This window comes from Aspergillus eucalypticola (genome assembly GCF_003184535.1).
Source record: "Aspergillus eucalypticola CBS 122712 chromosome Unknown BO83scaffold_3, whole genome shotgun sequence".
In the NCBI taxonomy this organism is placed as follows: domain Eukaryota; kingdom Fungi; phylum Ascomycota; class Eurotiomycetes; order Eurotiales; family Aspergillaceae; genus Aspergillus; species Aspergillus eucalypticola.
In genome coordinates this window covers 46,284-59,497 of record NW_020290277.1, presented here as the reverse complement: position 1 = coordinate 59,497, position 13,214 = coordinate 46,284, and the positions used below count along the sequence as shown (strand labels likewise).

At 50.8% G+C, this 13,214-nt stretch overlaps 5 protein-coding genes across 5 annotated transcripts; 1 reads left to right on the top strand and 4 right to left on the bottom strand.

Annotated features, from left to right (window-relative positions):
- Positions 1-76: 76 nt before the first annotated feature.
- On the bottom strand, positions 77-1,044 carry BO83DRAFT_353030 (peptide-methionine (R)-S-oxide reductase). Its single transcript, XM_025529020.1, has 2 exons — positions 701-1,044; positions 77-597 (listed from the first exon to the last, which is right to left on the bottom strand). The coding sequence occupies exons 1-2, from the start codon at positions 942-944 to the stop codon at positions 236-238; spliced, it is 606 nt and encodes a 201-aa protein (XP_025391947.1). The 5' UTR covers positions 945-1,044; the 3' UTR covers positions 77-235.
- Positions 1,045-1,213: 169 nt separating this feature from the next.
- BO83DRAFT_330065 (Smr domain protein) lies at positions 1,214-3,401 on the bottom strand. Its single transcript, XM_025528222.1, has 2 exons — positions 3,079-3,401; positions 1,214-2,979 (listed from the first exon to the last, which is right to left on the bottom strand). The coding sequence occupies exons 1-2, from the start codon at positions 3,289-3,291 to the stop codon at positions 1,396-1,398; spliced, it is 1,797 nt and encodes a 598-aa protein (XP_025391946.1). The 5' UTR covers positions 3,292-3,401; the 3' UTR covers positions 1,214-1,395.
- Positions 3,402-4,513: 1,112 nt separating this feature from the next.
- On the bottom strand, positions 4,514-6,233 carry BO83DRAFT_374805 (putative alanine aminotransferase). Its single transcript, XM_025530293.1, has 2 exons — positions 4,968-6,233; positions 4,514-4,907 (listed from the first exon to the last, which is right to left on the bottom strand). The coding sequence occupies exons 1-2, from the start codon at positions 6,198-6,200 to the stop codon at positions 4,653-4,655; spliced, it is 1,488 nt and encodes a 495-aa protein (XP_025391945.1). The 5' UTR covers positions 6,201-6,233; the 3' UTR covers positions 4,514-4,652.
- A 1,015-nt stretch (positions 6,234-7,248) lies between these two features.
- On the bottom strand, positions 7,249-9,378 carry BO83DRAFT_374804 (proteasome regulatory particle lid subunit RPN7). Its single transcript, XM_025530292.1, has 3 exons — positions 8,594-9,378; positions 7,679-8,505; positions 7,249-7,624 (listed from the first exon to the last, which is right to left on the bottom strand). The coding sequence occupies exons 1-3, from the start codon at positions 9,038-9,040 to the stop codon at positions 7,432-7,434; spliced, it is 1,467 nt and encodes a 488-aa protein (XP_025391944.1). The 5' UTR covers positions 9,041-9,378; the 3' UTR covers positions 7,249-7,431.
- Positions 9,379-10,695: 1,317 nt separating this feature from the next.
- Positions 10,696-13,101, top strand: BO83DRAFT_374802 (putative MFS phospholipid transporter (Git1)). Its single transcript, XM_025530291.1, has 6 exons — positions 10,696-11,166; positions 11,234-11,832; positions 11,889-11,907; positions 11,960-12,270; positions 12,324-12,594; positions 12,650-13,101. Exons 1-6 carry the CDS (start codon positions 10,993-10,995, stop codon positions 12,740-12,742), a joined length of 1,467 nt encoding a protein of 488 aa, XP_025391943.1. The 5' UTR covers positions 10,696-10,992; the 3' UTR covers positions 12,743-13,101.
- Positions 13,102-13,214: the final 113 nt, after the last annotated feature.

Below are 13,214 nucleotides of genomic sequence, written 5' to 3'. Positions count from 1 at the left end.
ACTTGGGTAGGCGGTGGGTTGACCTCCGACCGGCCAGCGGCACGTGCCAGCAATGCAGTTTGATATAGATTGATTTGCTTTTTATTTATTGTATGAGAGTCACCAGCGTTGCACACAAACAGCGACGATCGTCATATTCATATTCGTCTTCGCCTCGTCTCATCATCTCTTCATCATACAACTACAGTACTCTACACCGAAAAACTCCCTATTTACCTTCCACCCATACCCCTTTTCAGTTCCCCTGGCCTTCATCCTCCTTGAACCGCAAACTAACACTATTTACACAATGCCTCTCATCAGTCGGAGTCGGATATCCCTCTCCCTTGAACACATGTCCCAAATGTCCCCCACAGTTGCTACACACAATCTCCGTGCGCTCCATTCCAAACGACCGATCCGTATGTCTTGTAACCGCTCCAGGGATGGAGTCAAAGTACGCGGGCCACCCACATCCCGACTTGAACTTATGTGTTGCCTTGTACAACGGCGCATCGCATCCCGCGCAGTTATAGACTCCCTGGGAAGGGTAGTGGGCATCGTATTCGCCCGTGAAGGGTCGCTCCGTGCCCTTTTGGCGGAGGATCTTAAATTGCTCTTTGGTTCACTTGAGTTAGTTTCTTTCGTACCAATATAGAGCTAGCACGGTGGAACAGATGAGGGGTAAGTAGGTAGAGAATGAGGGTAAAGCTATACATACCAGGACTTAGCACAGCTTGCCATGCATCGTCACTGCGCTGGTCGGGATAGGACATGCTGTTGGACTGGGATTCGGTTTTCGCGCTAGAGCCGAATAATGCGCCGAGGAAGGGGATCGTAGGACCGGCTTTGAGGACGGTTGCGCTGGGGATGGGGAGAGGAGGTCGCTGGAGGGCTCGGACGGAGTGCGATCGGAGGGGTAGTGCGAAGATGCGGAGGGCGGGAATCAGGCCCTGGAAGCGCATCTGGTTTTATTCAATAAGGTATGATTAGATGAAAGATGGGAGATGGGTATGACAGTTAGTCAGTGACGAGAAGGTCTCAAGGAAGAAAAGTGAAGAGTAGTTAGTTAATCGCTTTCAGTGATGGTCGCCGCTGAAGCTCCGATTTGCTTGGGCTTTTTACGTCATCCGGACGGAAACACCAACACTTCCCTCTTATCTTATTTTCCCCATAGCCTACAATTAGAGAACATCAAAAGATAATTTTGTCTTCATCAGATCATGATTAAATGCCTGTCTCCAAGCTCTGTATGCATGTATGTAAAATAGATGTTAAGTACAAGAACTGTCTAGCAAAACTAGCACAAGCGCGCCTTCCAGATCCGCCGTCTACATGAACGCCTCCGGGTATCTCATATGCATCAGTCGCTAAATGGGGACATAAAAGGGTAAACAGAATCCATCATGCCATGTATCAGCGACGTCGGACAACTCCAACGACAGTCAAAACTCCGGCGCCAATCTCCACCCTCCAGCCTTCCCGGGCCAGCATCTTCGCAACAGCCGGGCCCAGGCGTGAAGTGCCATCATGACTATGCCGTCCAAGTCCAGTGACAATGCGGTAGCCACCCTGGACAGGATCGCTGGCTCCACTGCCACGCATGTATTTTGCATCGCCCAGGGAGTCCCACCACTCGGATACCCGCTCGCTAGAGATCCGCACCGCATCCTGCACAGATACACCATGCAGATCGAGTGAGTTCCATGTAGACTGTGATTCTACCAGCGCATCGGCAGCAGCAGCCGCATTGCGCTTGGCACGTTCCAAGTGATCTCGTCCTACTGCGGAATAGTAGGCAGCCGCACCTCCCATCAACCGATCTGATTTACCGCGCCGGTATGCGACCGATGCTTTCGACAATGCTTCAGCACCAGCTGCAAAGTGCACACCTGCTGCACTTCGCGCTCGGTTGAGGTCTCGGGTCACCGGTGCAGCGCCTTGTTTCGGAGTCTCCTCGTCAACGTCCACTGGTGGGGGTGCTGTAGTGATCTTGATTATCTCAGTCAAGGACGGAGCCACCGGGCTTGTCAGCATAGCCGCCGCGAGCTCACTGGCGGCCGATATAGAACTCCTCGTGATCTTGAGCAAGCCGGCAAATGTGAGCGGCGGTACTGAAGGGAATTCTTGTGTGAGCTCAGCCACTTGCGTAACCGTGACTGGATCCTCATCGATCTGCTTTTTCGGAGCGTGTGTATCGGCAAGAGCCCTGATTGTAGCAGGAAGTGAGGCTCCATTAGCATGATAAGTTGAGCGGACGGTCTCCTTCTTCAAGATCGCCGAGGTTCGCGCATGAATGAACTCAACGTCCTTTCCAGCAGCATCCCACTTGTTCGTTGTATTCTCGAAGCTAGCCTCAGAGCTCGTCGACGATAAGACCTCTTGTCTCCGGGCATTCTTATTCTTGGGTTTGCGCTTACGAGCTTGTTTTTTGCCTGCTCCGGGGTCATCAAAGCCGTCCACGCCCTTAGGAACAGTGACCACCCCATCCTCGTCAGGTACTTGCTCATCAAAGAATGATAGATTGAGTAGGACGTCCATCGAGCGATCAATGCTCCCATTAGACTTCTTCAACGTATGTTGGATAGTAAACCGGTCAACTGACGGGAACATCTCAGTCAAATAGCCAATCTTATCATCTTCATTCGCTCCAGACAAATGGAGGGACCCATCTGGTCCAATAGTATACGAGACATGGTCCCTAATACCGACCGAAGAGAGTCCCGACGTGAGGCTAGTGATATCTGTCTCCCGGGACCGGTCACCCTGGGACTCACTAAGCTCAGACGACCCATCTGCTTCTGGACCATGTCCTGCACCTAAACCGGATGTGCCGGAAGGGTCGAAGGGCAGATCCTCCTGTTCCCAAGCAGACAGCCGAAGCGCATCCAGAGTCTCGCGAAGTTGGCCAAGTTGGGCAGAGTCCGTCAGGTCATAGTCGAACGCGATGGCTGTGAGCAAGGCTGGGTCCAGAGGAGGGCAGTACGTCTTTTCCAGATCCTACGACGCGATTCGTTCTCAGCATCAGCTGTTTACACCCCGTTTGTGCACTTGCGGTTTGTATTGGTGCAAGGCGCGCACAATTTTAGGCAAACTAACCTGGAGCGGACCGTCATCCTTGTCACCCATGTTCGAAATCAATGATGTGCCACAAGTATTCGGTGTTGAGTCTTTTGAGCATGCCTTATTTAACAGAGGTTTAGATTGGCTGGTGCTTGTTTGCGACACAAGACTGCTGCTCCCTGGCGCACTTTGTTGGGGAGGAATTCGCGATAACTTGCGCCTGAAGGCGGGGGTGGATGACATAATCATCTTCAATGACTTGTGATCGATTGCACGGATGGAACTATGAGAATCACGTAATGGAGATGTAGAAAATATCTAGTATCTCGACGCATTTCTAATGTTTGATAGCTTTTCATATCACGATAACTGGTAGGATATGGGGACTCACATGTCGTAACTAAGTACAAGTAGTTTTGCAACTTCTGACTCACAATACTCACATCAGACATCAAATGATCATCCTTCCATCAAGCTAGCCATTTGTACTTCATGACATCAGTATCTCTATTTACTAATGAGTATGTTATATTCTCAATTCCGTACTAAACGACTGCACAATACTGACCCGAGTATTGGCATCTCATTGGCGTAAACCCAGGTTTCAGACAATAGTAGGTACTGCCCTAAAACCATTAGACCTTCCTTAGTACCCTATCATCACTCACAGCAAGCGCGTCAAGACTTTAGGAGGTTGAGTAACACAGTGTTACTAGTCATCTGAAAGGTTGCTTCGAGCTCAAGTCTTTCTAAACACGATGAGTTCTAATAACTAAACACCGCATTGGAAAAGAAGAAGAAGCAGGGAATCTAATCACCAAGATGTTTCCCTTTTCTCCATCTGCTCCGCAATCAATATCTGGATCTTAAGAACTTCACCACCCGCCAGTTGACTAGTACTCTACAGAAATTCAAGACCTCGCTCTACCTACCCAACTAGTAAACATCGCTGACCTGGAAACGAAATAGTATAGTGATAAACCGATACGGAAAACCAAACAACTGACTTTATTTTCCAACGTACCTTGAAAAACCAAATAGGAAAAACCACTTTACTACTAAACCAGCCTATACGGAAAACCCTACTTTAACCCCCCAACAATCCCGCACATAATCAACCCAAAATAAAATAGGATAGAAAGGTTAGAGTGGATCGGCTATCCTCGGCCCCAGAAATCATTTCAATCACTCATCCATCGGTTCCACCCCAGGAAATCTGGGTCATTGTTGTGTGGTGGGCGGTCTCCACTTGGACGGCAATTGATCGATGTTTGGGGATGGACCCGTGGGGAAACTCAATGTCGATGCCATGTGGGTGCGGTTAAGTAAGTGAGTTATTTATTTAGTTGTATTGCGCAAATACTATGACATACAAACTTTTGCTCTGATGGTTCCTGAGACACATTTACGTAAATCTGGCCGTCTGTCTTCGTTTGGGTTACTCAGTTTAGCACACGAGGAAATGTAGGCATGTGATATATACGACCGAGGAAAGCGGCAGCTTCTCGGATATTATTGGGTTTCTATTTGGTATGTCCGTCTTCTAGAAAGAATATGGTATAGTTCTATATCTTCATAACACGTGCAGCTGGTATATCTACCAGTTCTGCTTACTTGTACTTGGCCATGAACTCCGAGTGGAACTTGACGATCCGCTCAACCCAGTCGGTTCCAGGAGCCAAGAAAGTCGTACGGAAGTGCAGGGTGTTCTCCTTCTGGCCGAAACCAGAGCCGGGAACGACGCAAACACCAGTGGCGTCAAGGAGACGGAGGCAGTAGAACTCGTCGGCGGCACGGTTCTCGGCCTTGGCGGCCTCGACAGCCTTGGGAGGAAGGGTGATAGTGGGGAAGAGGTACATGGCGCCCTAATTCATTAGTTAGTGAACCGTCCGTAGGATGCTCTACTGTCACCTGAAAGTACATACCTGAGGCTCCTGGCATTCAACACCCTCCATGCGCTGGAAGGCTTCGTACAGGGCAAAGGCGCGCTTGCGCAGACCGTCTCGGATGCCATTGTACTCCTTCTCGTACACGGCGCGGCTGGGCTCACCCTCCTTGGGAGGGTTCACCATCAGCTCGACCAGGCACTGTCCGATAACCGGCGGGCAGAGCATGATGCTGACGTACTTGTAGACCTGGGCCGCAACCTCGGGGTCAAATCCGACCAACTCAAAGTAGCCACCACGGTGACCACACTCACCAACCATACCCTTGGAGACACTGTGCAGGGAGGCCAGCTCCACGTTGTCGTACTTGCCGGGCACTTCTTGCTGCAGCTGACGGAGTCTCTTCTTGAAGGAGATGAACTCGCCGGTGAAGACGTTAGTCTGGTAGACTTCATCCGCAATGACCACCAGCTTCTCCTCCGCGGCCAGGTCGAGCACACCCTTGATGTCCTCAGCACTGAGGGAAGCACCGGTCGGGTTGCCGGGGTTGATCACAACAATGGCACGCACATCGGTGCCAGCAGCCTTGGCCTGCGCAAGGTTCTCACGAATAGCATTCACATCGGTACCCCAGGCCCTGTGCTCCTCCAGGTGATAAGGAACGCACTGGGCGTTCAGAAGGGACAATGTAGCGGTGTAGAGAGGGTATTGAGGGATGGGCACAAGGACACCAGCACTGGGGCCATCGCAGATGACGTTCAGAAGGGTGCTGACACCGGAGGAGGCACCACCCGTCAGGTACAGGTCCTGGGGATTAGCGGGGAATCCATCACGCTCCTCGATGAACTTGGCGACGCTGTCACGGATGATAGGGGCACCCTGGCTGTGACTGTAGGCACCAACGCTCTGGACATCGGCAAGAAGGGTCTTGGCCCGGTCGATGACATCCTGCTGGTAGCCGAAGGACGTACGGAGAGCCTCAGGCTTCTCCAGCAAGGAGGGGTTCTCGAGAAGACTGAGGACCTGACGGAAGAAGCTGATGGGCTTCTGGTCCAGTTGCTGAGGGTTGCCAATGTTGGCGAAGATGACACTGTCGAAAGGCAACGACTTGTCTCCCTGAGCCAACTTCACACGGTATTCCTCGGCCTTGACGGCCAGCTCACCACGGACGGCATATTTGGCGGCCTTGACGTGGGGGTTAATGTTGTCCAAGTTGAGACGACCGCCGGAGGAGGCGGTCAGGGTGCGCTTAGCATTGAGGGTGACGGTCATGGTGGACTCTGTGATGGTCGTAGGATATGATTAGCTAACTGACCCCTTGTAGGACGAGAACAGAGAGTCTCTGCCCAAATGGCGGAGTAGGTTTCATTTGTATGGGAAGTATACGGGGGACCGGATGTCACAAGATCGGGGCTAGCTGGAAGAGGCCGTCTAACAATCGGAACATGGGGGAGAGGGGGGGGGAGACACATCCAATGACCAGCAGCAGCACGGGAGGGAAAGTAAAAAGAAACAAAAAAAAAGACTCACCCCTCTGCAAAGTGCCGGCGGGTAAGACTGCCTTGGAGGAGAAATGGCGCGGGCCGTTCTGATGGCACGACAGCCAGGCACCATTCGGCCGGGAAACAGCGCATCGCAGCGGAGTTGCCCGCAGTCGAGAGGCGAGCTTAATTTGCCAGGTCATTATGTCGGCTCTCTTGCTCCAATAGGTCGGCCAATTGCACGATTATGCCTTCTCCACCGTGGGGGCTAGCGGGGAGACGTCGTGACAGGGTGCTCCTTGAAGCAAAGAAAAAGGCAAGGCCGTCTGATAGGCCGACAATGAACAGAAAGAATGCCTGATCGTGGGCCGGAGAGCAGATCCCAGACGGAGAAAAAAAAGCAGAAATCCACGAGGGAAATCCCACGGGGCGGTGAGCAGATGACTCAGCTGGTTCTCACCGGGTCAGGAACCGTTCCTTTCCTTTTACGTGAAGGGCATTGTTAGAAGGGAAATGATCGCGTCGATTCTATGCATGGAGATTTGATCTATCGACTGGCAAATGTGTACACTGTACAGATGGGCGTCGCACTGCGTACTCTTAGGTGGCTTGAGGCTAGGCGGCTGAGGACTGTTACACTCATGTCTGCTATGGTTGGGTCAATGAAGACCAATCATCCCCATGATCCCACACGCTCTCCGGAGCCTCCCGAACTTCGGCTCGGGTACGGAGTATCTACTACTACTTGACTAGGAAGATAGGCTCTACGACTTGCCTGGTTCTACGATATGTCGGTGGGAATAGCTTTGGCCCACTCCCCACAACTAGCCAATTTCCTTGAGGTCATGTTGTCTTCAGGTCATTATATGTATGATACAGCAGCCTCACGTGTCTGGACGCTCGCAGTGTCAATGGTCAACGGTGTCAAAAGATGTATAAATCACTGAGTCTCTCATCTAGCGAGTCATAAACCATGTGTGGTGAGTCAAGATCAGACCACTCCTTCCCTGGCAAGAACTCCCCTAGCTCCGTTCGCTTCCTCGCAACCGCACGGCTTGTCCGTACTTTTGCAGTTTTGTAATCAGAGCATCGCCGTGCTTCACAACATCCGCGTACTGCTTGTTCTTGTCGTCAGGTCGGTTCGTCTCGATGATGCCATTGACCCGGTCGATGGTGCATGCAATTCGGTTGCTGGCAATGAATTTGGCAAGATCCCTGTAGTTGTCAGTCAATGCAATCTAACAGTCAATGGTTCCATGGCAGACTTACCGATCCAGGTAGTCTACGGTGACGCCGAAGTCGTTGGCCATGCTGTTCAGGCCAACAACACGATAACTCTGGAGCAGTTGCTGGTACGCGCGAAGTCTCATCTCGCGCACAAACCACGCGCGGTGCTCGTGCAAGTACCGGTCCTGGTTCAAGAAGTTGTCCTCCACGGCTGCCAACGCTACGAAGAAAGTCCGGTAGTTGCCGGTGTACAGGCTGTCAACCAGGTTTGCAAGAGGCGAAAAGTCCACGGGCGCTTCGGTTTCAGACTGAATGCCAGATCCCGCTCCCAGAGTAGTGAGGTTAACCACAGTGGTAGCTGTGGTTGGCGCGGCTCTGGTGACAGTAGCATCCTTCATCTCCTCATCCTGGGCTCCGGGCCCAGAGGATACCTCGCCAGTTAGAGCAGCCAAGCGGTCCTCTCCAGGTCCAAGAATAGCCTTGATCTCGGGTGCATCCACGACCTTGGCCTTGAAGTCGACTCGCTTCAGGGATAATGAGCCCGCAAGGATCGAGTAGATGACCAAGGACGAGTAGCTGCACAGTTCGTAGCTGGTGAAGGTTGATAGACTGTCGAGTAGCAGAGGGGCAGCAAGGTTGTAAGAACGGATGGTGAGTAGATGTAGGCCCTTGTAGGCCTTGAGGCGGTTTCTCCGGTCCCAGTCGCCGCCACTTTCAATCAGAGTGTTTGCCCGCTCAATGCTCTTCTTCACAGAATGAGTATCGCCGAAGAAAAGCCCAATCCGGATCATGGCCAGCATCAGGTCGATCTTCGTTCCGAGGAATGTCGTCTTCTCAAGGAGGGCCTCGTGGGATTCGATAGCTTTGTCCTGCAAGCCACGGATTGAGGTTAGCATATCAACCAATATGCGGAGCTGGTTCCGAATATACTCCTAGCTAGAGCTTCTCAGGACATACCTTATCGCCTACACGGGCCCAGAACTCGGCGCGCTTACCCCGTGCGGCCAGCACCTCAGTTTCCCCGGCGGCTTCCTCAGCTTCGTCCTCCTCCTTCTGGAATGTTTCCAACTCCTTTCGGTTGTCTTCGACCAGTGACTGATACAGAGATTCATCCCAGGGGAAGTCTATGTTCTGAGGCGACTTCCGCGAAGCCAGCATATTTGACGTAATCAGGGACTTGGTCGGGTGCTGGGCGACACCCTCACCGGAGTGGTTCAGAATGCCTTCGACGGGATGAGCGAGGTGTCGGTAAAAGGGAGCCATCTTGTTCTCGGAAATAACATCTTGAAGTCTCTTCAATGATGTCTGTCGCACTGTTTGCGGGCATGCAGGGTTGGAGAGGTTGAAGACATGTTGGGCGAGGTTGAGATCAGGGTACTTTATGTACTGCGGATCGGACCCCATGTTGACTAAGGGGGCTTAGATATCGAGCTGAAAAAGAGACGCGTATAGACAATGTAGAATGAAGAAGCTATGGAGCGAAGCTTGAAGGTCAAGGGAGCAGAGGGTCTGGGGTCGATGATGGATGAGGCAGATACATCACCTATGGAACGTAGCTGACCCGAGCTCAGCTGGGGAAACGTTGTTCCGGTTGCCGAAGCCGCTTCCAAGTTTCAACAGCCATTCCAACAGTTCATACGCTGAACACCATCGAGACATAAATAAAATCGTTATTATCTGGATAAAGGGCTCCGCCCAAAATAATAGTTACGAATCTTGTATTGCGGTCGGTGGACTTCAGCAATGCAACACGTATCGTATCGATTCGAAGACAAGCCGTCAATGACAACTCGAGCGAATGCTTTTAGGCCGCTTGATTATTATGCTTGGCATCAATCATTAGACGTGATGTTCAAAAGCTATCATAGCCTCCTTCCTCATTGTTCTCTGCAACATGTAGAGGTCGATGTCACATGACTGTGTATAATTGGCGGACTGCGGAACAGCAACCGAGGACAGAGTACCAAACGTAGAAATGATGTCTGCGAACGAAGTAGAACTATTGTAGAATTTCCGAAGTGTCACCGCGGGTATGTTGCGCGTATACTACGTACAGATGATCATCCACGGAGTTGACTGTTTTGGTGAGTTCCGTGATTAGACTGGAGTAAGATGATGTAGATAGTTGTTGGGTGGATAGAGGACCACACGTGCGCTCATGGCAGACTAATAACTAATTACGCAGCTTAATCACTCGGAGCTAAACCGTGGATTGTAACGGATACCGTTCATCGACGCTGCTTCCTTCCAACAGAATTGCCACTCATGGGCGAGTTCGTATGAAAGAGAGCTTTAATACCTGCATAGTAGTAGTTTGATATAAGGTCAGCTAAGGGTGCAGTTGCCACCAGATCATTGAAGATGTGGCGGAAAGCCACATCCGACATTGGTGCTTATCATTTGCATCTAGGATGTAGTCTGCTCTTAGTCTTGAGAGGCGGCAGATACATCCGTAAAGTAGGCTAGGTGGTAATCGGGTCTGACATGCGAACTTGTACTTTGATGGCAAGGTTACCTCGGGGTACTCCGGTATCAAAGGCTGTCTGTCCACTAGTCAGAGAGCCTTGTCCGCAAGTGGCTGGTAAATGTATAATCCCTTACCTAGCACCAAGTATACCTTATGTATGGAGGATTTTTCGGGCCTTGGAGCGATGCTCAGCTTCTTGCAATAACGTACAGGAAGTGTTGCATCTAGCACGTGCTATGGGGCGAGTAAAATTTTTCTGTATCAGACCAGACAAGGTCGACGAGACTAAAGAATCTCGCATATGCTTCGATGAGATTCGGCTATTCAAATCAAGACTTGAGGCATCAGCGAATAACAGCACATGGAGACGGGGTGGACTACACCTTAATAGGCATAGTGCATAGTTGGGCTTGATAGGGAAGATGGGGTACTGGGATCCACTTACCTTCTTGACCCGCGGTGATACTGACGCTAAGGCTACACAGGGAGGGGCCAATACAACCTCGCCGGCCTACTTAGCGTGGGAAATGGAAGACCAAGGATCAAAGAGGAAATCCATCATGTGCCTTGACGCTGTTCTCTCGCTGGTCCTCTTGCCCACCCAAAGTTTTTTTTTTCAGTCCCATTTTCCTTTGTACTTATACCTCGAGAACCCTGTTTCTTCCCCTCTCCTCCCCACTGATCCTTTACTCTCACCCCCTCTGATATATAGGCGCAATCGCCCTTCAATTGTTCCTCCTTCGTTTGTCTTTCGAGTCCCTCACCTTGGCAAAAGTACCTTTTATCTCTCAAAGACAATTGCTCTGTGTATACACACAGTGAACCAATCTCTCTTCGTTTGCGACAATCCAAGGCTGCGAACCTAAATTGACCTGCAAAAGCAGTCAGCATGGAGCCAAAACCGGACGTTGAGTCCAAGGTCGATGTTCCTCCCGAAAAAGCCCCCGCCTCTCTTGACGCGGTTCCTCTGGAGGAAACTGCGGTTGGCAAGAGCCGTTGGGAGCGCAGTTGGCCCACAATTGCATGCGGCGCTGGTCTATTCTCTGATGGCTACCTCAATGGGGTTCGTTCACTTGACATGGATTACTAGTGTGGCAGTTGGTGGTTTTGCTAATATGGCTTGTCTACAGATCATTGGACCTGTAAATACCATCTTGAAGAGACTGTACCCTGAAGAGTACTCCAACTCACCCGCCAGCCAAAATGTATCCTCTATTACTTTCGCCGGTACTGTGGTCGGCATGCTTATCTTTGGATACACAAGTGATCACTGGTCGAGAAAATGGTCTCTAATGATCTCTACGATAATCCTCTTCCTATTTGCCGCTCTTTGTGCTGGTTCCTATGGGTACCATAACAGCCATTATGGTCTGTTTGCTGCCCTTACTGCATACCGTTTCTTCCTGGGAATTGGAATTGGCGGCGAGTACCCTGCAGGGTCTGTTGCAGCCGCGGAGAACACTGGTGAACTCAAGCAAGGCCATCGCAACAGATGGTTCGTGATGTTTACCAATTTCCAAATCGACTTTGCCTATGTTGTCTCCGCCCTGGTTTCAATGATATTGGTTTTGATTTTCACTGAAAACCATTTGCGTGCGGTCTGGCGTATTGGTTTGGGACTCGGTGTCATCCCACCTCTTAGTCTGATCTATCTCCGGTTGAAGTTGGAGGAGCCCGAGGAGTTTAGCCGGGAACGCATGCACAAATTCCCTCTTTGGCTGATTATCAAGTAAGCTGCCTGGCTGTTATCAGTTGTTGCGTTCAAGACTAATCGCACATTCACAGGTTCTATTGGAAGCGTCTGGTTTGTGTGACTCTTCCTAGCCAATGCGCAAAGTATTACTAACCATAAACAGTTTATATGCTCATTGATCTGGTTCCTCTATGATTTTTCTTCTTATTCTTTCAGCATCTACTCGTCTGACTGGATCGCTATTATTCTGGGAGACAGTGCTCCTCTCTGGCAGAGCTTCGGTTGGACTACACTGACATATACCTTCTACATCCCCGGATCTTTTCTAGGAGCATTGTCGAGTGATTGGCTGGGGCCCCGCAATACCCTGGCCCTCGGTGTCTTGCTGCAAGGCATTGTTGGGTTTATCATGTCTGGCTGCTATGAGTATCTCTCAACGCCTAAGAATGTCGCAGCATTCGTCGTGGTTTTTGGGTAGGCTCTGGATCGTATCGTGATAATATCTCATCTGCTAACTTAAAACCTAGCATTTTCTCGAGTCTTGGTGAGTTTGGCCCTGGCGACAACATTGGACTGTGCTGTGCCAAGAGCAGCGCAACCGCTGTACGGGGCCAGTTCTACGCCATCGCTGCAGCAGCTGGAAAGATAGGCGCGTTTGTTGGGACTTATGTGATCCCGATTATTCAAGACAACGCGCCTAACAAGGTGCGGTCCGGTCAGGACCCCTTCTTCGTCTCCAGTTCACTCTGCATCTTTAGTGCTGCTTTGGCCTTTTTCCTCCTGCCAAACATCGGACAGGTATGCCATATTTGCTGGTTCCACCCAGGTGAGAGTAGGCTAATCGTCCCTACAGGATACCATCACATATGAGGATGCCAAATTCCGGGCCTATCTAGAGTCTCATGGTTACGACACTTCTGCCATGGGCAACCGAGAGGAGCGGTAGTCGATGTCCCCCTGCAACCTGCGCGCCTTACGGACCTGCTAAAACAACGCATCTGAACCGCTTGCCCGGTCAACGTCCCAGCCTAACAAGCGCCAACCTTCCCCTACCCCAAGCGACATTCCAACAGACGAACGGCCCATGCAACATCCTTTGAGAAAGCCCAAGCAGCGAATGCGCGATGACCGACGATCGAAGTTGGTGTGAAGATGCCCAAGCGACCCCGGAAGAGAACACGCCCAGACGCGCAATTTTGGTAACAAACAATTCGCCCGATCGGAGCCCCTGGAAAGGATGCTCGGGATCATAAGTTAAGAGAGTATGGTTAATGACTCGATGACTATGTGTTAGTGATGTAATGTATAGAAATACTATTATTATGCTTTATATTTTTTAATCGAGATAAAAGAAAATGACCAAGCAAAAAAAGTGATTGTTGAAGACGAGCTGGACCCGTAGTTCGCATGGCGGGGAG